This window comes from Jaculus jaculus, chromosome 16, assembly GCF_020740685.1.
Source record: "Jaculus jaculus isolate mJacJac1 chromosome 16, mJacJac1.mat.Y.cur, whole genome shotgun sequence".
NCBI classification, from domain to species: domain Eukaryota; kingdom Metazoa; phylum Chordata; class Mammalia; order Rodentia; family Dipodidae; genus Jaculus; species Jaculus jaculus.
The window spans coordinates 29,850,781-29,877,347 of record NC_059117.1 but is presented as its reverse complement, the minus strand read 5'-3'; the positions used below and the strand labels follow the sequence as shown (position 1 = coordinate 29,877,347).

General features: G+C 43.3%; 2 protein-coding genes across 2 annotated transcripts in view; one reads left to right on the top strand and one right to left on the bottom strand.

Annotated features, from left to right (window-relative positions):
* Bzw2 (basic leucine zipper and W2 domains 2) overlaps window positions 1–22,487 on the bottom strand; it is a 58,989-nt gene extending 36,502 nt beyond the window's left edge. The window contains exons 1-2 of the mRNA XM_004652843.2: window positions 22,382–22,487; window positions 1,791–1,855 (exon numbers count right to left, since the gene is read on the bottom strand). Coding sequence (XP_004652900.1) covers window positions 1,791–1,848 — 58 coding nt within the window. The 5' untranslated portion in view covers window positions 1,849–1,855; window positions 22,382–22,487. The remainder of the gene's footprint in view (window positions 1–1,790; window positions 1,856–22,381) is intronic.
* A 432-nt stretch (window positions 22,488–22,919) lies between these two features.
* Ankmy2 (ankyrin repeat and MYND domain containing 2) overlaps window positions 22,920–26,567 on the top strand; it is a 40,266-nt gene continuing 36,618 nt past the window's right edge. Inside the window, exon 1 of the mRNA XM_004652665.3 lies at window positions 22,920–23,203. Within this exon, the coding sequence (XP_004652722.1) occupies window positions 23,137–23,203 (67 nt within the window). The 5' untranslated portion in view covers window positions 22,920–23,136. The remainder of the gene's footprint in view (window positions 23,204–26,567) is intronic.

The following is a 26,567-nucleotide window of genomic DNA, read 5'->3' as shown; positions in this document are numbered from 1 at the left end:
TGCTGGGGAGATAGCTTAGTAAGGACCTATGTTAGATTCCTCAGAACCAACATAAGCCAGAGGCACAAGGTGGCACTTGTCTGGAGTTCACCTGCAGTGACTAAGGCCCTTGTGTGCTAATTCTCACTCTCTCATAAAAATAAAATAAATTAATTGGCATACAAGCACCTTAAGCTTTGCTAGGAGGTAGATTTAATACATACTTCCCCTTCGCTCCCCCTGGGTGCTTTTGGAGCACAATGTGGACCTGAACCAGAGGCAACCCTGCTGAGAAACAGAGTGAAATCTAGTTCCACACTGAAGGCTGATGGCAAGCGCCAGGTACTAGCTGGATCACGCCTGCAGTCTGACAACATTGTTGGGCTCCTTGGCTCAGTTAGAATACATGAGCATCACACACTGCACGCTGAGCTGGAGAACCACGTGGGAGCTGAGCATGTGCTGTGATGGTGCTCTCCCCACCTCCTTCCGGGCATGCAGACACCCTCATTGTGTCCCCGGGCACTGTAACAAGGTTTCAGAACTGTATTATTCATTTCTGGTAATGCTTTGGAAATCACACACCTCATTCTTTCTAAAGACTGCTTTAAACAATGAGACAATGGGGCACACTCTTTAGCATGTGGGTCTGTTAGCTGCTTCCAGATCTCACTGGAGAACAGTGGGACACAACTTCTAACCCTGAGATGAGGATTAGGGATTGCTAGAGTGAGACAATACCTTGAAAAATAAAAAACACAAAACAAAAATAGAGAAGGCATAAAACACAGATATTATACAAATCAACTATGGCTTTACTGTCTTTATTATATTTATTTCTCCATTTCTCACTATGCCTGGAAGCTTTCCAGCAGGTAGTACTGCTAAGTTCATCCTGCCTGTTACCTAGTGCCTTTGCAAGGTCTTCCGATCCAAGCTTTGGACGCTAGTGGAGCCTCTACTTTTTCGACATAAGTACTCTCACTGCTCAAGCCTCCAGGGAGGATTTAGACTACAGGTGTTCAGTAATGTCACCGGCAGAAAGTGGGCTGCCAGCGAATCAATTCAGCAACCAAACTCTGCCACAGGGAACGATACCGCAAGAGCGCTATCTTTCCGCAGAACTCTTTCTTTATTTTGAGTCATTCCTCATTCTTTTCAACATCAATTAACAACTCATCTCATGTTTCCCCTTTGAAACAGTTTCCCTACTTTCAGTTCAATTATTGTTATATGAGGACATAATTGTGCAAAACTGAGTAAATATGAAATCATCACATTGAAAATAGTCCTTTTCACAGACAGCACAGATTTGAAAAAGTTTACTGGCCTCATCGAGCTGGGTACACAGCTAGAAGGAAGTTCTGCCACGACTCGCCACTGAATTTAAAGGTTATGGGTAGCAGATTGAATCTGACATCCCTAATTCTGAACAAGCAAAGAACTCTCCTCTCTAATTTATTTTTACCCTTGTATTCATCACCAATACCTTCTCAGAAACAAGCAAAAAAAAAAAAAATCAACCACAAATGTTTATGCTTTTTGTTTTTAAAGCAGCAAAGTGTATCAGTAGCCTTTGTTTTGCAGTAGCAGATCCAAAGGTCAGGCAGGTAACCAAGCTGTCCAGCACTGACCACACTGTAGACACTGGTAGTTCTATGCCCTAGACACAGACCTCCAGATGCCACTCAGAGCTCCACAAACCAGTGAGGCAAAGGGAACGTAGGACATCGTTCAGATCATTCTCTTTCATTCTAATGAACTGAGTATTGTTAAGCATTCGCTCACATACACAACGTAACACAACCTACCCCTTTTCCGAGTTTTGAACCGCTGGCCTGTTAGCACTGGCTTCTGATGCTTATTCATAAAATTTCTGAAAAAGAAAATAAGAGTTTATCGATCTTAAGCAAGCTTCATCTAAGCAAATGTAGACAACAAGGACATGTCCAAATTCAGCCATACACAAATAGTTTTAAAGTACAGGACTAGCAAAATGTTTCAAGTTTTCTAATAACCAGTGTTGGCTAAGAACATAGGTAAGTCACTCACTGACATGGACCTCAGAAGAGATTCAGGAAGACTCCGTGCTATATTTGCAAGGGAGCATATAGTATTTATTGATACTTTCACGCATATACCCTGGTAGGGACTTCTCCTATAGTTATAGCCACACATGAATACAAATAATGTGCATGCGTGAAAAGATTTAGTGTCAGCATTGGAAACAATGCAGCATTAAACGCTCATGAGTCTGGTTCGATAAGCTATAATTTACTTGCTGCACCGTGCCACTTTACAAAAGAAGGAGCCAGATCTAGCTGCCATGTATTGCAGGCACTGGCTTTATTTCTGATTCTGAATGTTGACTTGACATCTTTTTCCACCACTCAGAGTTGCAGCCACACTGCCTTCTACTTACTTCTACAAGAACAAAGTCCAGTTTCTGAGGTTCTGGTCCTGCCTGTCTTTAGGTACATTTCCACCAACTGTTCACACTGCAGCCTCTCTGAATCCATTCAAATTCCTCCTTTGGGACTAATAGAAACGCCACTTTTGCCCCAACTACTTTTCTTTTTTATGCATGGCTTTTAGCATGGCGATTTCATTATCTGTTTGTGGTCTGCTTACCCCAAAGTGTATGACCTCAACGAGGGCAGGGATTTTCCAGGCCTTACACAATTCACCACCACCTTAAAACTAGGCAAAGTGTGATCATTTAACTATGAAATAAGCTGTGCATTGATACGGACTGATTATAGAGTGTGTAGAGAAAAAGCAACTTGCACAGGAGAATGCAAAGTGCAAGTTCAGCTTAGAGAGTAAGTATGTTTACTGTATAGGACAATTTTGGCCTAGAAGACATGAGAAATGGTCAAATTTGCTCCATAAGACCTTTATTCAAGTGAGAATAAGCTTCCTGGTATAAATATAGAAAGTGAAAAAGTACCTAGATTGCTTCAATTTTATGAAGGCCAAATAATAAATTATTCAAACAAATTATAAGTTAGGCTTTGAAACCATTAAGAGTTTGGGTCTCATGAAAGCTGGAAGGAAAGATAAAGGCCAAACAGCCAGGAAGGTTTGCTGTAGACAAACATGCAAGCACCCGATGTCTTTATTGTACATGTAATTAGAAAAAAATTAACATGTGACCACTCTCAAAAAATCTTAGTTTTGAGCCAGGCATGGTGGTGCATGCCTTTAACCCCAGCACTTGGGGCAGAAGTAGGAGGATCACCAAGAGTTCAAGGCCACCCTGAGACTACATAGTGAATTCCAGGTCAGCTTGAGCTCGAAAAACCAAAAAGTTTTGGTCAAGAATACAAACATGGGGAATTCCCTAATTAACTCCATCTTTGTACTTTGTTTCCATTCTTTTCTGTTAATCAAGAATCACCAAACATACTACAGGAAAATTCTCTTTAAAACCTTTCACTTTTATCTAAACTTCAGTCATAAATATAGACGTTTTCTTCAGAGTCCAGTTGAGGGGATCTGCAGACTACACCTTTTATATGTATGCTCTTTTGAGTTATGGGGCACAGTAACTAGTTAACATAAATTTGTTTGCAAAGATTTATAAACACCTTTGAAACTTAAAGCCAACCAATCAACAAACACAGTCCATGTAGTGAAAGGCTAACTGAAGATACTCTCTTCTGCAAGAGTATCTATCTATCCCTTCACTGTTACTATTTGGGGCTGAGGCAGAGCTACTCTAAATTTAGCTCTCCATGCTACATTATAATGTGCTCCCAGGAGGAAGCCTTTATAAGGTATTCACTGGGCCCCCTATAAACGCCTGGCTGAAGAGAAGCCAGGCCTTTAAAAAAAAAAAAAAAGGAGCTAAGCCTGGGGAAATGGTGAAGAAACAGTGACAAAGACGATTCTGTCAGGCCATGCTAAAACCCTACATTTGCTACACTGTATTACAACTGAAAACACATGCTACAAAAAAGAAAAATCAAGAGTTTAACTGAATTGCCAAAGACAAATTTATTTAGGACATACAACATATGCATCACTGTTGGGCCCCCACTGGACAACAAACCAGGGGTGATGGCCCAGACTTGGAATCCCAGCACTTGGAATGCAGACAGGAGGGGATCTTGAGTTCAAGGCCAGACTTGGCTAAAGACAGACTCTGTATCAAAATAAGCAGACAGAATAAACCCTAAACAAAATGTACCTCCACCCCAAACCAGATCAACAACAATAACAACAAGATCTGTGTAAGCCAAACACACACAAAAGCCCCTATCCCACCAAAATGGAACAGCCCTGTGGTTTAAAATAGCACTACACTCAGTGTGTGGCCAAGACTGGTATACTTCCATAATCTAAGGCTGAGGTAAGAAGATCAAGAGTTCAAGGTCAGGGCTGGAGAGAGGGCCCAGTGGTTAAGGTACTTATTTGCCTACAAAACCTAAAAAACTGAGTTTGATGCCCTAGTGCCCGCATAAAGCCAGATGAACAAGGTGCCGCATGTGTTTGGGGCTCATTGACAGTGGCTACAGGCCCTGGTGCACTCCTATTCTCTCTCTTTCTGCTTGCAAATACACACACACACACACACACACACACATATGGTTCCAGGTCAGCCTGGGCTACACACTGAGGCAGTGTTTCAAAAAGGACAGAAGTATGTGTAATAGCAGATGAAATGGTTTTAAGCATTTCATGTGTTATTCAAAAGACATCCCACATGGTAACAAAGAGGATCACAACCCTATTAGATGCTTAATCCAAAATTGGGAGCTGATTATTAATGAAGTAAATGCTTGAGATAAAAGATGCCATTGGAATATAAATCGAAGAGTTTAGTGAAAGCGTTTTAGGTCTGTGAGATATCCTACACCCCACCCAACTCCATTAATGTACCTGTCCTAGTGTCCACTGCATGGATGGGTCTCAAAGCACTAACCCTGCTAGAGAACCAGAAGGGCTTGTGTGGACTAACTCACTCCTTGGACCCTGACTTCTCCGTCCTGCTTGGGGTTGATTCATGTTCTTTCTTTCCTTTTTTTGAGGGATCTGATGGGCCACAAAAGGACTGACTCTTCCAGGGAGTGATTATTTGCACTTAATAATCTGAAGGCCAACTTTTGACATTTTACATAAAAATGATATTGATACAGCATCAACTTTATGAACACATATCCTATCAAAGGGCAGATAAAATATTTTAGATTCTATGGGTTAAATAGTACTATTATAACTGTTCTAATTTAAAAAACAGGAGCAGAATACTATAATTTGTTACTTAAAAATAAATGGACAATATATAAGTGGTTATTGCTGTATCCCACAAAAACTTTATTAGTGAAACAGTTTATGAGCCAGACGGGGTCCTTGGGTCAGATGTGAGCAGTGTACCTGACTAGGCTTGTGGAATGGAGGAACTGCATGCCAGAAGACAGTGTGTGCTAGCATGACTGAGGAACTAAATGTTTAATTGTTTCATTTTCATTGTTAGAATGGGTGTGCCAGGTCCACTTGCCACTATAAATGAACTCCAGACATAGGCGCCACTTTGTGAATATGGCTTCATGTGTGTACTGGCCAAGTGAACCCAGGCCTTTAGGCTTTGCAAGCCAAGTGCCTTTAATAGCTAATCCATCTCTCCAGCCCCCAAAGAATATAAAATTTTTATAACTTTTTATTATTATATTGAGGGGGGGGGAAGATAAGAGTCAGAGAGAGAGAGAGAGAGAGAGAGAGAGAGAGAGAGAGAGAGAGAATGGGCACACCAGGGCCTCCAGCTGTGGTGCACTGACTCCAGAGGCCGTGAGCACCCTTGTGGTGCACACGCAACAATGCGCTCTTGCATTTCTGCTTCTGGCTCCATGGGACCTGGAGATTCAAACGTGAGTTCTTAGGCGTCACAGACAAATGCCTGTGCTCTCTCTCCAGCCCAAACATAAAATTTTAATTAGTACTTTTCAAATTCAGTAGCTCTGAAGATCACCTTGCTCAAATTACATGGCTCTAGGACTGTAGTAAGCAAGAAAAGGCATTTCAATGCAAAGAAACCTCTTTCTTCAGTCAATATTGCCTGGGAAGGAAAGAACTTAAAAGAATCTTAACCTCCAAAGCAGACAGTGCCCTGTACAGACAGAACACCAACATGCAAAACTCAATAAGCCCAAACTGTTCTCATGAAGCACTTTAAGTTTATTTGTAAGATTGAAGAATTACCTTTGATTACATGCCCTAAGTGAGATAATTTACCATAAGAACTAAAAATTGCCCATAATTACAAATGATTCTCAGTACCATTAAAGACAGAACTACACAAAACAGGATAATAGTGTAACCGAGTTCTCTCAAAACAAGAAAAAAAACTGAATTGACTTTACAAGTTAGATTATTAATACACTAATACAGTCAACTAAATACATGCCTATAAATATATGCCTATATCTATGAGATTATACATTTTGTTACACAGTATGTCAATGGACTGAGGTGCAGGAGGTTCTTAGTCTGCTGAAGACACAAGAGAGACCACAGAATCAGATTTATTACAACCACAGAGAGCAAATGTACATTCCACAGATGCAGGAGTGGGCTAACCCAAGAAGCCAGCAGACGCAATAGAGTCTGGATCTGCTAATTTTATAGGCAGTTTCTATATATGTGAAATGGGTGGTGTACTCATAAGGTAGGTGACCCTGGCTCACACCCTTGCCATGGCAGACCAGATTTCCCATGGTCCTACTGAAAAGCCCCCAACATGTGTCTAAAGCGCAATGCTGTGATGAAGCCAGGGTCCTTTTAAGACAGGACTTCCACAGCGTGCATGCATAATGGCTCGGCATCCACCAAGGGGTACAGTGGAAGTAAGGCAACAGAAGCTTCGGGATGTTTAACTAGAAAGAGATTTGGAACTTGGTTACTCCTCACGTCTACCCCTTTGCCTTACCAAGCTTAGTCCATCCTCAAGAAATATCGGCCCTTGCAAACTCCTAAGGGAGACAGGGCTAAGGGGGTACCTAGGTCCTACCTACGGGTACAATGTCTTTGTTTTCCACATTGGACCAAGGCTGGTTAGCTTGATGGAGAGGGGCAGGCTATTAGGATTTTAAGGTCAAAACTTCCCTTGATTCAGTTCCTGCTCCTGCCTTGCTATCCTCACCCTGATGAACCTTCTCCATGAAACTGAAAGCTAAAATAAACCCTTCCCATCTGTAAACTGTTTCTGGTAAGGTACAAACCTAAATAGTCCCTGAGGAAGGGAGTAGAAGAATCAAAAATCGGTCTTTGTGGGAGAGCAGGGTACTGTGCAGGTCCCCTACCACTGAGGGAGGAGGTACACACAGACATCAGTTCCATGTTTAAACACACACACACACACACACACACACACACACACGCACACATACATACATACATATATATATATATACATACACACACACACACACATATATATATATATAGTTCTATATATATATCTACATATATATCTCCTCCTGGTTTCCATAAGCAAATTCCTGTTGTATCCACTCAGATATGGTCCTTGGGAGTATCAATGAGATTTGTAAATACTAAGGAATCCTAAGGGTCCCAAGGGTTAAGTGATGGGTGAGCGTCAATATAACACTCACTTATTTGAAGAACTAAGAATATGGGGAAACTATCATCTGAGGTCTCTGAACAGGAGCTGAATGAGGAGAAAGGGTTGAGAATAACAAGTAAAGCTAATTAAATTATACAGTACTCCAGTTTCTGTGCCTATTCATAAAATCTCCTGAGAAACAGATATAAAAGGAAAGATATGTGCAGGATAGATTTTAGTGACATCATTTTTATTACTGCCCCAACATAAAGAGTGGTTTTATGCATATACTTCAATTCATCAAATTTACCCTCAGGTTCCCAAATATGATTGGTTGAATTATATACAAAAAATGTTATCAAGGACCCCAAGAAAATCCTGGAAGTTGTGAGAAACAGAAGCCAGACATGGCAACAATTCTTGGTGCCCAAACCAATAAGCCTAGTACTTGGTAGAAAGACTGTCACATTGGCTTAATGGGTCTTGGTCTTCCTAGCCTTAATATAATGATGGGGTTGAGTATATGAAAAGCCTTTGCTATTGTTTTAGAGAGACCACCATGGACAGGAGGCCAATGGCCTCTTCCATTTTGTTTCTTTGGAGAAACAGTCCAGCCAACACTTGTGCTGACCTGATAAACTTGTGACTGTGTCTGCAGCAAAGCACAGTACAGACAGCTGGGTAATGCAATGGGTGACATCTCATATTGGACCTGCAGGTCAGGATCAGAATGAAAAGCATGAGCACTCCTAGAAGCAGGCAAAGGACAGGGACAGGGGTAGCAGGGAAGGACAAGCCCGAGTCAGTTTTGGACTTATCTCTTTTGAAGAGGAGCCTGACGTCTTTGAGGGCATTCTACATTTCTTCTGGAGTTGGCTGGGGAGGATAAGGGCTAACTTGAGGCAAGCAGACCCAGTGACTTCAAGGCTTTAATTCGATGGTAGTTGGGATGTACAGAAGAACTGATGGGGCCCTTGCCAAATGGGCTGCAAAACTGAGTGTTGTCTTTATGATTTTATGGTAACCAAGTCTCTTGGGGCTGGAAAGGGCCAGGAGCAAGCAGAGCCCGATTTCTACACTGTTGATGAGCTTGTCCTGGATTTACAACACATTAAAGAGAAGACTGAGTTTCTAGGTCTCTCAAAGACCAGGAATAATTTAGATTTGCGTTGATCAAATCCCCCACAATGCAAGTGCGAGCAATTTAGCCAGCTCTTTATAGTCTCTGACTGGTCTCTCTAAGGAGGCATGTACATGGTGTATATTTCCAAATGTGACCTGTGTGTGTATAGAATGTTTGAGCGCATGAGCACGTTTGCTGCACTGTGTGTATGTAGATCAAGACACCCTTGGGGTGTTTCTCCTCTCCTACCACCTTTTTGAGACGAGGTCTTTTTTTCTTGCCATGGCTGTTAGCGACTTTCTGGATTCTTCTGGTCAACCTCCTATTGCCCTAAGCCTTTATATCCGGCTCTATGTGGGCGCCAAGGACAATGGAACCCAGATCAGCAGGCTTGCTAGCAAGCGCTTTGAACTGGTAGCTGCTGAAGTCTCCCTGGTCCTGCCTGGTTTCGACCATTAGAAATGTGGAAGGTCACCTCACTGAATTGATTAGGGGGGAATTTGGGGTCCAAGAGCCAACATTTTGTAACTGACTGAGAACAGGATCCATAGTTCTATATTTTCTTTCAGGTTTTTTTAAGTAGGGTGAGATTTTTCAAGTGGCCCCAGAGTTATCTCTTTCACTGTTTATTAGCAAATCTCATCATATCTTCTCCCTAGACACCTAATCATAATGCCTATAGTGGTCATGCCATTTTGGCTGTGGAAAATTCCAAGTAGGGAACAGATCAGGAAGTGCCTGCTGCCCTATGGGGATGCCCTGGGTCACAGGATGTTATTCATGAGAATCCTGCACAGCAGCGCTCCATATATGGCACTTCTCATCTGGAGAGCAGCAATGGGAGATGAGGAGAAAAAGATCTTCCCATGTGCAGCTGAAGGTGCCTACCAAATTTCTATATTACTGAGTATAGCTCTCATGGGTTTCAGAGACCCTCTCTGGCCTTTCTCTGTACTCTAACATCAGTCACAGAGAAAGGAATATGGTCCCAAAAGATACGTTATCTTCCTGCAGCAATCTTGTAAGGGGCAGGGTAAGGAGGGGGGGCTTCTGGGAGAGGTGTTAGGGAATCTTCCTGAGGGATCAGATATGTCCTTAAAGTAGAAAAGACTTGGTTGGCATTGAAGTTTAAATTTCTGGACTCAAGTCATATTTCCACACCCCACATAATAGTCTAGAAGGTACTCAGCCCACTGAGGAAAAAAAAATTAACAGAAGACATAAAGGAGACCACAAGAAGCCTGGTTTATTACAGTGAAAGAAAAAGCAAAAACACACTCCAAAAATGCTGAAGCTAGCTAACTCAGGAAGTGGGCAGTCTTGAAAGATCCTGAGTTTGCTAACTTAACAGAGAGACCTTAATGCATGTCTACGGTGGCATATTTATGAGGTGGGCAACGTTTTTCCCCTCTGCAAAGCATGGCAGACTGGATCTACCCTATAGAGTATTTCTTCCCGAGGTCCTCCAAAATATAAATCAGAGAGCGTTTGGAGAATACACCTTCATGTTCAGCTCTGGCACCCACACCCACATATCTGGGGACATGTACACGTGCGCGCAAGCATAACACACACACGAAAATAAATAATTTACAAACACTTTCCAGTGAGATATGTTCACAGTGGAACCAAAATTGTGCTGAGCAACTAACTGCCTTTTAAGGAAAGGTTCAAGGAAAGGTTTATCTAAGCCTGAGGGAATTGTGTTGTTTATAAAGGGAGAAGGAGGGAGTAAGAGAATGAGAGAGTGAGAGAGAGCATGCCAGAGAAAGAGAACTATCAATTAACTGATAAAGCTCCTTTTCGAGAAAATCAAGACAGCATGATAAAGTTAGCATTTCCACATTTCCAATACTATTTGCTATCTTAAATGTATTACTGTACCTAAGTTTGAATGTTGACTTTTCAGTTCATTTTAAGTAATAGCAATATTTCAAAAAAAATCACATGCTAAGTATCCCTGTATAAATTACGGCAATAATCCAATGTCACTTATTTCATCTCAGTGAAGCTAATTTCAAAAATATTTAAGTGCAGGTTAAGTATAGAATGCTTTAGCTTTACCTCTGGACCCACAGTTTGCACTTAAGGAGCCCTGAGGACATTCTGAGTGCCTTATCTGAGCCCGTGCACTTTCCCCTGATGAAATCTCTCTCAGGTTCCCCAACCATCACCATCAAATTGACCATCCTTGCTCAAAGTGGTCCAGAGTCCTCTGTCTTGCTCATATTCTCTCCGAACACTTAGATCTCATCATATAAACACTATCCACACCACAGCTTTTAGAAAACCCATCACACGAATATGGCTCAGGCATTTTAATAGAAAATGGCTCTGAAGCCTCTTGCCTAGGTAATATTCGTCTACACAAGTTCCGACTACTGACAAAAACTGCACACCAGAAACATTTGAAATTGTACATCTATAAAATTTTAAGGAAACAATGGCATGAAATAAGGATATGTCCAGTGAATGCTAGGATTAAAGGTGTGTGCCACCATGCTTACCAAAGTATTAATCAGTGAGCAAAGTAGTTCTCATAGTCTATAATACAAACAGATTTGATCTCTCCAGTGGTAATTTTGTGTCCTATGATATTCGGTGGAAGACTGGAAGACAAAATGTAAGATACAAGGAAACAAGAAAAGAGGAAGCTGAGTACCAGCAGATAAAAGTTTTCCCACTTTAGGATGCTAAAACAATAAGCTGAACAAGAGAGGCACTAAAGGAAAAGGAATTTTAAAATGTATGTTTCAATTTAAAGTGCATTGTTAAAAATGAAGTCTAGGGCTGGAGAGATAATTTAGTGGTTGAGGCATTTGCCTGAAAAGCCTAAGGACTCATGTTTGACCTATCTAGAACATTCTCTCCTAAGATGGTCTTTAGTTTTGAAAAATGTCTACACCTAAAAAAAAAAAAAAAAAAAAAAGGCAAAGACCAAAGAGTGGTTCCAGATTAAAGTAGAAGCAAATGGTCATAATTTCTACAAGAATGACATCTCCACTAAATTCACTGAATTTTGTCGTTACACTGTGGTGCTGCAGGACAAACATCTTCAGAAAAGCACAGCGAAGGAACAGGTAAAGGCACAGTGTGTTCAACCTGTCTCATCATTCAGACATAAAAATGATACACAGACAACAGGAAGGAAAACACAAAAAACCACTGATGGGTCTAGGCAGAGACATGGTTCAGGAAGCTGACAAGGCCGAGGAAGCAGAACACCCTAGGGGTCCTGCCTTTTCTGAGCTTGCACAGAGGGTAAAGTAACCTCCCACATTCCACAAAAGTCTCAGTTATTACGTCAGAAACACCTCAGCTATCTGGTGGAAAAAAAAAAAAAATCAAATTAGCCAGGCATGGAGGCTCATGCCTTTAATCCCAGCACTTGGGAGACAGAGGTAGGTGGATGGCTGTGAGTTCAAGGCCATCCTGAGACCACATAGTGAATTCCAGGTCAGCCTGGGCTATAGCAAGACCTTAACTGGAAGAAACAAAAGCAAACAAAACATCAAATGAACTCATGACATGAATGTTTGTAATGAAGGCATTATTTTGGTATTTTTTTTTTGCATGTCTTTACTGAAGATCTACTTGAGATCATATCTTCCTACTGGCAACCTAGATTACCCTAAACACTTGGCATAAATCAGTGATGAATTCCTTAACCATTCTGAACCGCCTGCATGATTTCTGTCATGAAATATTGTTCTATAGTTCTGTCTTGATTCAGGAGAAATGCAGAAACTGTGAAGTGTAACATTACTAAAGATCACCATTATAAAAAGAATAGCCAAGCCAGGCATGGTGGCACACACCTTTAATCCCAGCACTCGGGAGGCAGAGGTAGGAGGATCGCTGTGAGTTGAGGCCACTCTGAGACTCCACAGTGAATTCCAGGTCAGCCTAAGCTAGAGTGAAACCCTACCTCGAAAAACAGAAGAAAAAAGTTATGTGTGTGCATACGTGCAAAATAAGAGAAGAAATTCTAACTTCCACTATTTCAATACAAATACCTAGAGGGAAAGTTATGATTCTCAGAAAACTTTAAGCTCATTCTAAAGGTTTAATGTTCACTCTAATTGTTGGGAAAAGCAGGTAGTGACTTTGAAGCTAGCTGGTGCTCCTAGTCAAAAATAAAAGTGTGCCTAATCACCTGACTAAGAAGCGCACTCTTGTTCAGAAGGGTGACGACTACAAAGCAATAATCCCGATTCCCACGTATGACATTCCAAGGCAATAACTTACCAAGAGCAATTTCAACTATTCGCTGCCTACTGTGATTAGTGGGAAGTATAGTATCAACACAGTAAGTATGTATTCTCACAAAGTGATGATGCTCAAGGAGACCCATGTCTTCCAGTTCTTCAAAACATTAACATAAGGTCGCCTAGTTCATTAATGACAATGCATTAAATGCTTTGGTTGTTTGATAACTGTGTTGTGTAACATTCAATCCTGGAGAAAGAGGCTCTGACGTTCTGAAATTTACAAGGCTTAAGAAGTAAACTGGAGTTCATTTGTAGAGGCTAGAGGTCCTGGCATGTCCATTTTTCTCTATCTCTAACTCTTTCTCTCTCAAATAAATAAATAAAAAAAATTGTCTTTAAAAAGTGCCATGTGGGCTGGAGAAATGGCTTAGCGGTTAAGTGCTTGCCTGTGAAGCCAAAGGACCCTGGTTTGAGGCTCAAATCTCCAGGACCCACATTAGCCAGATGCACAAGAGGGCACATGCATCTGGAGTTCGTTTGCAGTGGCTGGAAGCCCTGGCGTGCCCATTCTTTCTCTCTCTCTATCTGCCTCTTTCTCTATCTGCCACTCTCAAATAAATAAATAAAAATGAACAAAAAAAGTGCCATGTGTTACTCATTTTATAAGCAAAGAATAACATGGTAGTTTCTATAGCCAATTAACATTAGATTTTGAAAACTAAAGAGATTACCACAGTGAGGGCAAAGCAGCAACAAACATCTCGGTATATATATAGAAGGTAAAAATGAGGTTCGCTTCAACCTTTCCTTCTGATCTCATGTCCTACCTAGCTCAGTCCCATTGAAATGACTGTTTTAACTCTTTAGAATTATCTTATTTAACCTTCTAGGAAAATGTGCATATATTAGTTTCACATTAAACTACATTAAGTAACAGACAAAGGTAACACTGATCAAGGCTTCCTCATCTCCAATGTTCGTTCATCCAGAAAAGTGTTACATCCCTGTTAGATAGCTGAGCAGACGTTGAGCCTTAGTACAGGGAGAGAGACTGTTCCCTATGTTTACTTTCCAGCAAGATGTGTGAAGCTCTGGGGCACGCGTGCACAACAAGGGCTGCCCTAGGAGCTAAGGAGATAAGGTCAGCAAGCAGTAGAATGCTTAGTGCCAGAGAGAAGGTCAAAACTGTAGAAGTGTTCATGCCACCAGGCCATTTGGCAAGTCCTGAAGTGTATCCCTCTCCTCAGAAGGCTTTAAACAAGGCAGGAAAACAGCGTTTTGGGGAAAAGTGATTATCAGTAGGAATGTGTACTTGTGTGTCCACGCAAGTGTGTGGATATGCATACCATGCAGGTTTCATGTGCGTGTCAAAGGGCAACTTTATGCGACTTTCTTCAAGAATGACAACTACCTTTTTATTTATTTGAGGGGGGGGGCACAGAAAGAGAGAAAGAAACTGGTGCGCCAGGGCCTTCAGCTGCTGTAGACAAACTCCAGATGCGTGTGCCATCTGACTTCCATGGACCCTGGGGAATTGAACCCGAAACCTGTGGCTTTGCAGGCAAGTGCCTTAACTGCTAAGCCATTTCTCTAGCCCTCCTTTTGAGACAGGGACCCTCGCTGACCAAGTAGACTGGTCAGTGAGCCCGAGGTCCGTCTGCTTCCCCCGCTCTGGGAGTCCATGTGCGGCCTTTTGTTCCATGGGCTTTAGGGACAAAACTAAGGGGCTCATGCTTGCAAAGCATGTGCTCCACTCAATGAGTCAGGTCTCCAGCCCAGTGTGAAAAAGGTTTCATTTGGTAACAGACCTTCAGGAAGCTCAAAGACAGGAGTGGGCAGAATGCCAAACAATCACTCAATTGTTACTTCTCACAACGAAGAAACTCCTGCCCCATCTTCCCAGAAGAGGACCTGCCTGAGCCTGTCCAGCACAAGCAGTTTTATTTAAAGCTACACACACACACACACACACACACACACACACCGATACCAATTGCACAAATTAATCTGCATGTACTAGACAGACCTTCAAAGTCCACCCGAACAGTGGGCACAGCACTGCAGTGATATGGGACAGCATTCATCAACGCAATTTTGTAGGATTCACTCACACAGTAAATTTAACTAGAAAGGAAAGGAACAAGCAAAAAATCAAATGTCAGCTGCATGTGGTGGCACACGCCTTTAATCCCAGTACTAAGGAGTCAGAGGTAGGAGGAGTTCGAGGCCACCATGAGACTACATAGTGAATATTAGGTCAGCCTGGGCTAGAGTGAAACCCTACCTCGAAAAACAAAACAAACAAGCAAACAAATGGTACCAACAAAATAAAGCGAGTATAATGTTACAAGCTCCCTCAATCTTTCTCTCTCTCTCTCTTTTTTTTTCAGCACTGCTGGCTATGGAACAGAGTCTTATGTATGCTGAACAGAAGCTCTACCACCAAAGCTACAACCCTGAGTTCAAACTCCATAATGAGGGCTGGAGAGATGGCTTAGTGGTTAAGACACTTACTTGTGGAGCCTAAGGACCCAGGTTCAATTCCCCAGTACCCACATAAGCCAGATGCATGAGGTGGTACAAGCATCTGGAGTTCATGTGCAGTAGCTAGAGACCCGGGTGTGCCCATTCTCTCTGTGTGTGTCTCTTTCTATCAGATAAATATTTTAAAAAACTATATAATGAGATTCAGATGCGTAAAGAATCACTCTTTTACCTGTTTGCCAGGTCTGCTACCAGCTGACAGAGAACAGGCAGAAGGGACCACTTGGGACAAGCTCCTGGTGCTCGCTTTCTGCCAGGTGGAGCGCTGTCCCATGCACTGACAAAATACTTGCCAGTCCAATGGCACAAGCAGTGGGACTACATCTCTAATATGTCAGTGCACACCATGCCATGCATTTGAGTTGTAGTGGATTAACTGGGTTGGTTGATGTTCTTATATTCATTATCCTGTTTAACTTACCATTAAGGAATGGAACACTTTGAAAACTATGACTCTAAACTAGGCTCTCAGCTACCCCTTAGAGAAGGCTCAGAGATGTCGAACCATACTGAGGTCATGCATTTCGTTATGGTTCTGGTGAAACAATGGACCAAAGCACCAAGATTCCTGTCCACGTAGAACTGACCTGGATGGAAATGATCTATTCCTGATGTACTCAGCACTTTCCAATGCAAGTGCAACTGCACAGTTGCTATGCTGTCTTAGGACGACATTTATGACTCCTGAAGACAGCTTTCCCAGTATTTGCCTCATAAATTTTTATAGTTTTGAATTACATAGAGTAGAACATAAATATTAATTTAAAGTGTAATTCAGGGGCTGGAGAGATGGCTTAGCAGTTAAGGCATTTGCCTGCAAAGCCAAAGGACCCAGGTTCAATTCCTCAGTACCCACGTAAGCCAGATGCACAAGGGGGGCATGCATCTGGAGTTCATTTGCAGTGGCTACAGGCCCTGGCATACACATTCTCTCTCATCTCCTCTCTCTCTGCTTGTAAACAAATAAACAAACAAATAATTTACAGTGCAATTCAGCACTTGTGCAAATTGAATTAGCGTGTGTTGCCTCAAAAATGACAAATAGGGGGCTGGAGAGACAGCTTAGCGGTTAAGCGCTTGCCTGTGAAGCCTAAGGACCCCGGTCTGAGGCTCGGTTCCCCAGGACCCACGTAAGCCAGATGCACAAGGGGGCGCACACATCTGGAGTTCGTTTGCAGTGGCTGGAGGCCCTGGCATGCCCATTCTCTCTCTCTGTATCACTCTCAAATAAATAAAAATATTTTTAAAAAATGACAAATAGTTTTCTACAGAGTTCAACTAAGGAAAATATCCACTTATCTTTATAGAATGGATGCAACCCAAGTACTTCCTCTTAGTGACACACAAGTATTAGGAAATTTATGGCTCCATGATTTCTGTGATACTACAGGATCCAGTGTTTAAATTGTTTCCTGCAGGAGATCAAGCCAAATCACAGCACAATACCCATCCTCCTAATTTCAAGCAACACCCTTCTCTTCAAGGCAATAGTTTCCTTTACACCATCAACTTGGAGACCTCTTTCCTGCTAATAATACCCACATTCTACTACCTTGCACACCGAGAAAAACATGCCGTCCTCTTTTTCCCCTTAGAAATGATCATAAATCTAGGAAGCTGTCCAGAACAAGTTGAAAAATATTAGTCTTTGTGTGACTATGGAAGATAAGTGTATGATATATCAAAATAGTACACTTTATATTAGCTCTACAGATTGTCTGCAGTGACACATACTAGTAAGAAATGCTTTTCTTGAAGTTTACTTGGAAGGCCTTAAAAACACTGCTATATCCAAAAGAAAAGCCATAATTTTTGATATCACACAAACTGATTATATCCCCTTCTTACAAATATTAATAGTCCCAGCATTAAAAAATTAAAGATAGCTTGAGCATTATTCTGTCTTTATGTTAACATGGGGCATGATTTGCTCCTGTTTCATCACATTATTTTCCTTTGTCATTGATATCAACAAAAAAAAAAATCAAAAAAAATACCCACTGCTGAAAATGAAGAAATAACAGCATCATCTCTTTGGCACTTAACAATGGTTCATTCAGGGATCTACCTCCAGCGTCGGTTTCAAGACGGATAGCTTACAAATATGACTGAGCAGTTCTGGCACTTTACTCCACACTTGCCAAATTTAGAACAGGCCAAATCATTCTATTTGGCGCCTAACTACCCAAAAGGTACTTGAGATGTGTCCTCAACATGCAGATTTCAGAGGTCTAAGATGAAAGTGTTTGTATGTGGCCAGCTAATGTTGATATGCTCTCTAAAACCCCTTCAAACAAAGCCTGGGAACTAATGTTATAATAACATTTGTATTTCTAAAATATAGAAGAAAAAATTGGCTGTGCTGGGGAGTCAACTTAGGGCCTCGCACACTCTGAGCATGTGCTCCCCAACCTCCAACTTCAGAAACACAAGCTATGATAAAGTTTCAAGAATCGGAAAGCAGAAATCCAAATAAGCACTCCATTCAGCAAAGCCTGTGTAAGAACTTCACACACATTTGAGAGAGACCCAAGGGAAAGAGATACAGAGAGAGAATGGGCACACCAGGGCCTCTAGCCACTGCAAAAGAACTCCAGACACATGCGCCCCCTTGTGCATCTGGCTTAAAGGGGTCCTGGGGAATCAAACCGAGGTCCTTTGGCTTTGCAGGCAAATGCCTTAACTGCTAAGCCATGTCTCCAGCCCTGCTTGAATATTCTCATCCTAGCAATCTCATAAAGGTTTTGTACTGTCTTGTGTAGAATGTCTTCTGAGACATGGAAAAAAATCAGTATCTCCACTTCTTTCACAGGTGGTTGATTTTCTCATCTGCAGTCTCCAGACTTGGATGTAAATTACTTTGTGCATTTCCAAAAAAAACATGGAGAAGAACTGCCAGTGAGATATTCATGAACTTGTGAAACATGGTCAGAACCATGCCATTTTCTCTTCAGTTAATTGTGTTGAGAAGTTAAAATGTGATGTGTTTACAGAGACTGATGTGTAACCATGTTAGCGCTTAAATGAATAACTACAGAAGCTAGATTGCAAGTATAAATAACATTTGTATTTGTATGATTTTCTTATATTGTGTAAAGGGAAAGAAATGAGAAAAAAAGAAAAAACAGCAATTTCTTAGGGGCTGTAATGCTTCCATATTTTCCTCTTAAAAACCTCATTCTGGCCCAGCATGGTGGCACATGCCTTTAACCTCAGCACTGGGGAGGCAGAGGTAGGCCACCCTGAGGCTACATAGTGAATTCCAGGTCATCCTGAGCCATAGTGAGACCCTACCTCAAAAACAAACATTCTGGAAAGTGGAGAGAACAGTACAAGGAAGCTGTTACCCAGCTTCACATCTAGTAAGTCAAATACCAAGGAAAATTCCCCTGAAAGATCCAATACTCATAACTCAATATGAACTATAACTCTATAATAAAAAGTATTGTCTTAAAGCACAGAGCAAGAGACCAGGAGCTTGAATGGGGGAATCCAGGAATGCTTTACCAAATTTGTTCTATGCAGCTTATCAACATTTTTTCCCCCTAGAAGATAACATTCCTTAAGGGTGTCAAGAAGCTTAAGACTCCAAACATGTCAGGACTTTCTGCCCTTGGTGATGGTTATGAGTAGTATGTAATGCCGCCTCAGCTCACATTGCCAGGAAGGATTAGTCAAGGAGGGAAACAAATCCACCTAAAATAACTTTGAGATCAAATGAATTCAACTCAGCAAGTACCGAATATCCATTAAGTGCAAGATACATCTTGAGAAAAGTCCATCTGGTTAGCTTACTGTCTAGGAGAAGAGCCCCAAACAAATTGGAAAAAAAAAAAAAAGTAATAAAATATGAAACAAGCGTGCTTGCTAAATAATTTCTTTTCTTATGGATGCAGATCCAGAAGTAATGATGGTAGTTTGAAGGATTCAAGGGGTTGGCTAAGATAGGAGAGAATTAGAAGATGCCAATAATGGTAACAGTAAGGATGTCACACATCAAATGCCATCCTCTGGCAAGAGCTGGGTTTGAGGGTAGTGGTGGTAGGGAGAAAATGGATGAAAAGGAAAAGGGAGGTAATTCCAGGAAGGGAAAAATAGGAACAAAGAGGTGGAACTTACTGGCAGGTGAGGGAAGCAGCAGTACCGTGACCTTAGGGCAGAGCCTGTGTAGGAGGGGCAGGGTAACTGGATGTGCCTGCTAGGACCACAAGCTGGAACCACATTCAATGGCCAGTGGACAGCCAATAACGGGATGATGGGTGGCTCCGTGTTTACTGAAAGTTCCTTGAAATAGCCAGATGAGAGGTGAGAAAGAGGCCAGCTACTTAGGAATCCAAGGCAATGGGCCAGCGGGGATCTAGGACAGTCAAAGATGGAGAGGTGGCAAGATGGATATAAGAATATTTCACACATTTCAGAAATTACTATTTTAAAAAGGTGAAGACAGATCCAGGAGAAAGTATCATACACACTTTATTATACCACAGTGTTAGTTATGTCCTCAGTTTTGAAAAAAAAAAGTAGAAATAGAAAAATATGCTGCATGTCCATAAAATATTTCAAAAAAGATACTTAAAAATGCATTACCTGTGGGAAAAAAAGGGACTAGGGAAGGAAGAAGCAGGGGAGGTTTTGTATTTTTGGCACTTGGGATTTCATGTATGCATTAAAGATCAGATAGTCAGAAGAACACATGATTCCCCCTTAGTGCAAAACATAGGAGAATATTGAAAGAAAAGGTTTTCAAGACAGATCAGCCAATCTGGGTTCTAATTCCAGCTTTGACATTTTCTAACAGTGAGGCTGTGGGCAAATTAACTTCCTTCAGTTTCTGTTCTCTTATTTGCATAAGTAGGGATAATACTGGCTAATTCCTGGGTTATCACAATTATTAAAATAATCCTATGCAAAGCATCTGGGACACAATTAACCAGCATTTATTATCAACAAAATTTCCTGAGTGTGAATATATCATATGTTAGCTCATCAGCTAATCTTACTTCAACATTAAATGTTCACACTGTACAGAACTATTAATGTAACTATTAATGTAACTCAGTTAATGAACCCTCTCCATTAGGGATGTTTCCTAAATGTGAACTGTACATATGGTTTATCTGCATTTTGGGGGTGGATGTTAATGTATCACATATTCAGGGGATTAAATACCAACCACCTATCAATAAAACACCAAGGAAATAACACCATAAGTTGCCTCGAGTGAGGCAAACAGGTGTGACCTTCAAGTAACCATGGCCCAGATTTGGCACAAGAGATGGAAACACTGGCGATGAAATACCCACTTTTGCCTATGCATCTGCTGCTGAGAGGTGAAGTCACACACTGAGGTTACTTCTCAAGCGGTTTCTTAGCTTTGTAGGTTCCTTTTGCATGAAGCCGTATAAACCAACTGTAACCGTGGCCATAACAGCACCGTAAGGGTTACAACACACTGGTCACTCTCAACAGCCCTACTACTTGTTTGAACAACTATATCATTATTAAAGCATCATCAAACAAAAGTTTCTTTGTTTCACAGGGATGAATAATTACAAACCGTTTTTCATGTGAGATGTGTGCTGGGTCAGATTTGCTTCTCTCTCCTGAAGCTGGGGGGGGGGAGGGAGAATGGAAGGTGGGTAGTCGAGGTTGGGGAAAGATTATTTTTTGTGTTAATGGCATAAAATAATGATGAACATCTTCCCTAGATTTAAGAGCGGTTACAGAAAGCTTTAAGCAAAATGAAAGTAGAAGACCAGAGGAAAAATCTTCTCCCTTTACATATGCGCACTGTGGGAAGAAAGAAGTGTTCCTGTAGATGCTTACCAAAAGCCACCTATACAACTAATTCAATTATTTCTTTTTGACAAGATGGGCCTTGACAGAAATCTCAATAGTAGTCTGTTTAGAAACAATAGTGAAACAGTAAAGTGTATTTCCTGAAGAAGCCCTGACTGCATGTTTGAAGGGCTAGCCACATATTTTGGCAACCATTAAAGCCACAGAAAGGTATACCCATGTATTTACCCCCTATCTACCTACGGTGGAAGCTCAGGCTACACATCACCGTCGAATGAAGGCTGGATTAAGAGGTTAATCTAAGGCTATATATAGAGAGCCACAATTTAATCTCCACCCTCTCCTCCCTATTTCCATAAATCTCAAGATCCAAGTTACAAAGTACTGGAAACTCTCCCCACAGGGAAGAAACCCCCTCCGCTCTTACACCACCAAGTGTTTAGTGCAAGTATAAATTAGTCTTAAACATCCTTTAAAAAAAAAAAAAAAAGAGAGAGACCGTGGGGCGACCAGGTTGGCTTTTTTTTTTTTTTTTTCCTTCTCCAGCTTCCACAGAGGCCAGGAGATGACAAGCAGTGGGGAAGAGAGCGAGGCTTGGAAAAAAAAAAAAAAAAACAAAACAACAACTACCTTCTCCGAGTCTCTCACCACGAGCTCACCTCGCTCTCAATGGGGGCTCTCCAAGCCTGGAGCCCCGAGCCCCAAGCGCGGGCCTCCCCGGGGGTGGGGAGAGGTGGGGGGAGCAAGCCGCATCTGGCCGTGCCACGCACCAGACCATGTGCACCCGCCACTTCCACCACCGCGTGGCCGGTCCCCGCCCGCCCGCCCGTCCTCCCGCCCGGCGCGCGCGCGCTCCCAGGGTCGCCTGGGCCGGCCAGATGTGACGAGGCGAGGGTCCATCAACCCCGGGCCACCGAGGACAAGGCACAGGTGGGGGAGGCGGAGGGGCGCGGGGGTGGGTGGGGGTGGGGTGGGCTTCTCCACCGAGAGAGCAGGCGGCCGCCCCTGGAGGCACATGCTTCCTTAAAGCCCCGTGCAGCTCTCCAGCGCGGAGGGAAGCTCCCGGCCGGCAGGCGAGCCCGGCTCACGCCACCCCGTTGCAGGCTTCCTCCCCCCCACCCCACCCCACCCCACCCACGGCCCACCTGAGCCGCCCCTTACCTGTCCGAGGAGGGAGCGACGACGCGCGAGGCTGGAGGCTGCGGCGAGTCCTGCGGCGGCGGCGGCGGCGCTGGTGGCGGCGGCAGACAATGGAGGAGTGAAGGACAGACACATTGACATCGACACACGGAACCAGGCGCAGCTCCGCCTCCCGCCGCGGCTCCGCCCGCGCCCCGCCCCCTCGCCGGACCACTTGACTCCCGGGGATGTGGGAGAGGTACAACGAGCGCGGAGTGGGGGGGGGGGGCGTTGTGTACGTTCCCCCCCCCCCACAACAAAAAGCCACTGATGGGCATGAAAGTGTCTAGTAGAGAATTCTAAATATCACGTGATCTGTCATGCCTGGATTACTGGGGATGAGTGTGGGGAAACTGGGAAGAGGAATTTTAATTTCTCCCCCTCCGCTTTTCTCCTTTTGGTTCCGACAGCGTAAGCTGATCCAATCGGAGTCTCCCGCTCGCAGCTCCTCCTCCCGGGCGGACCAATGAGGCGCGAGGGTGGGCGGAGCCTGCGGCCGGGCCTGCACAGTCCGTGCGTCCTCCCGGCTCGCTCGAGCTCGCTGCAGCTTGCCGGCCCGCTGCTGCCCAAGACCACCACCCCCCCCCCCCCGCCCCCAGGCGGGCTTCGTCGCAGTGACCCACTCCGCATCTCCTCCCCCACCCCAAGTCTCACGTCGCCTCGTGGAGGGTGACGTGCCCCACGCAGACGCACCTTTCCCCTTTGTAAATCCCTTCCCCTTCAAGCTGGCGGAAGCCATGGGCCACATCAAGAAAGGCGAGCTGACCGAGGAGGAGAAGGAGCTGCTGGAAGTTATCGGGAAAGGTATGGGTGGGTGTGGGGATGCGGCCCGGGTCGCTGCCCACCTGGCTGGTGCCCGCGGGATCCCTTGGCTGAGGTTTCTGCGGGGTTGGCAGCTTGGGATGCGCATAAAGGGTTTTTGTATTTTTGTATATACATATATATATATTTTTTTTTTGGCGGGAGGACGGGTGTCGGGCGGAGAGATGGAGAGAGAGAAGGGTCGGTGCTTCCCGAGCGGAGGTTGCAGAGCCTCGTTCTGGGAACCCGCCTTTTGGATACGTCCAGATTCCCGCCTCCCTGCGCATCCCAGGCGCGCCCGGGTGATTTTGACCTCCGTGTGTCTTGGAGACGTGGCCTGGCAGTGGCAGGTCCTTAGGCGAGTGTCTAAAGGGCCCTTTCGACGTCCCCGAGGCCCGAGGAGCTGGACCCCTGGCGGATCCCTGCCCCACCCCCCCCCCCCTGCTGCGGGTCGGGGCGCTCCCTATGGGACCGGGGCCCGGAACTCTCTCTGTCCAGTGCCGCGTGCGTCCTCGGCGTCCAGATGCCCAGCGGCCAGGCGAGGAAATGGGCGACATGCTTGCTGCCCACGGCCACCCCGGGGCCCTGCTGCGCTGCTGCGGGCCTGTGGTCGCGCTGCCTGGCGCTCCGCGGCGCGTGCCCCACTTCCGCTTAGGGGTTGGAGGAAGGGAGCCTCCCGGGCGAGCCCGAAGCCATGTTCCCCGCGCCCCCCCCTCCACCCCCGGTCGGCCCCAAGAGTGCACCGCCCAGAGGAGGGCCCCGCCGAATCCTCATCCCTGCTACCTGGCAGGTGACCGCATGCACCCTTAGCACTGTCACCACGCTGGGATGAGGATGCGGGGGCGGGGGGGGGGGCTTGCGGGCATGAATAATGTGGTTGTTTTAAATTCATGGATGAGGGAGCCACGTCCACCCACGAACAGCAGAGCAGCCAGACATTGTAGCATAGGGCTCTCCAGTTTCCAGCTTTGCAAGTAGCCAAACTCTAATCTAGGACCACCCGAGGCTGAGGCAGATATATTATTCACAACAAGGAAAAGCAAAATGTAAAAAGGTTTAAAAAAAATTAAGTTTAAGCTTACTTAACAGGTGAGCTCATTCAATTCTAAATAAATCATAGCCAGCTTTCTCATGGTAAATGGTCTTTGCTTGACATGGTGGGATTTTGAATTGTTTTTTTGTTTGTATGTCACACTTCTCAGTGACCTATTTTTTTTTTTTCTTCCTGTGCCTAGGTAATTTCTTCCTGCCTGAGATTGAGTTTAGTGCACATGAGTTGTAGCTCTGTGCCGGATAATGTGGGGCAAATAGCCGACAGATCACCTCACGGTCCTCCAGAGATAATAATTCTGATATGAAACAGGCAACAGCAACTCCATGAAAACCAGGGAGCACTTGAGAAATAGGTTTCTCCAAGGGGAGATGAGAGTTCTTGGCTGTAACCTGAGGCATCTAGTTTTTATTCTGAAGATCATATGAAAATTAATATACATTTTGTCTTTGTGAGGATACTTCTAACCTCACCTCGTACATCAAGCTTTTGAGGATATAAATGTTGCTTTTCCTCTCTTTAGTTGGTCTAAGCCAATAAAAGAAGCACAGAAGTAGGTTTAGGTGTGTGATTGATTTTTGTCAAATAAAGGTTTGTGGGACATCATAGCTCCTTCAAGAAAATGAACAGGAGACTGGAAAGAAATTAACTGTAGCCTACACTGAATGTCATTACCAGCCATGCATAATTCAGAGAGCTTGTCATGTATTTTTATATTTAATTGTGATGAGCTAGAAATTATTGCATGTGAGGCAGCGTATGCTGGTGGTTAACATGCAGGTCTGGTTTGGAATCCTACCTCAGTCATTTATTAGTGGTGTGGCCTTGTGCCAGGTTATTTTCCTAAGCTTCAAGTTCTCTATGCAGAAAATGGGCATAACAGTACCTACCTCAAATGTTGTGGAGATGAAGTCAATATAAGAAAATTTTTGGCCAGGTGTGGTGGCGGCGCATGCCTTTAATCCCAGCACTTGGGAGGCAGAGGTAGGAGGACTTCCATGAGTTTGAGGCCACCCTGAGAATACATAGTGAATTCTAGGTCAGCGTGAGCTAGAATGAAACCCAAAGAAAAGAAAAGAAAAGAAAATTCTTAAAAAACTGTGTCACCTGGGACTACAGAGAAATATAATCCCCCATTTATGAACAAAACTTCATACAAATCTATTTCAAAATACATGTTATAGTTAGAAGTCTCTTATTTTAAATGTATTTATAGCTTCATTTCAATGATTATATCAAAATCTCGATATTGTCAAGGCACTCTCATTATTTTATATGGTTATATTTATATATAAACAATATAGCAGTCAATAAGCCAAATCGGGCTACAGAGATGGCTTAGTGGTTAAGGCACTTGCCTGCCAAGCCTAAGGATCCAAGTTCTATCTATTCCCCAGTACCCATGTAAGCCAGATGCATAGAGTGGCACATGCATCTGGAGTTGGTTTTCAGTGCCCAGAGGCCCTGGTACACACATTCTCTCTCTCTCTCTAACATAAATAAGTAAAATATTTTTTAAAATAACCCAAATCATTTCTTCAATCTTTAATTTGGATATAGATACCTTAAGACATCTAACTGTGAATATTCTGCACTGAAGGCTGACAGTGAGTGTCCTCACATTAGGGCAAGCTCTTAGCCTTTTTTAGAGTTCTATGAGAGATTCAGAACCACCTCTTGTCTGCCAAAATACTGCTTTATTAGATAAATTGATCAGTCCCACTTTAATGAAACGGGTTATATGTTCTATTATTTTTTTATATGAGCTAGTTGGAGAAATTAGATAAAAAAATCATTAATATTTCACTAATTTAACTTTATTGAATTACAATGAAGTTTGGCCCCTTGCATCTCCTCAACAGTAAGAATTTGTTATTATATCATTGAACACCTTTCTTTACCAGAATGAAACAGATTATTGTTTGAACTTACCTAGTAGAAAGTAACAATATGAAAAGAAAACTTGTATTATGTTACAGAGCCCCCCAACAGGTCAGAAGTCACTCATAAAGAGCAGAGATAGGGCTGGAGAGATGGCTTAGTGGTTAAGTGCTTGCCTATGAAGCCTAAAGACCCCAGTTTGAGGCTCAAATCCCCAGGACCCATGTTAGCCAGATGCACAAGGGGGTACATGCATCTGGAGTTCGTTTGCAGTGGCTGGAGGCCCTGGCGCGCCATTCTCTCTCTCTCTATTTGCCTCTTTCTCTCTGTCTATTGTTCTCAAATAAATACAAAATAAACAAAAAAAATTAAAAAAAAGGAGCAGAGATAAATTTTTGGTTGTTTTTGAGTTATTTACAGGAAGAGAAGAGAGAT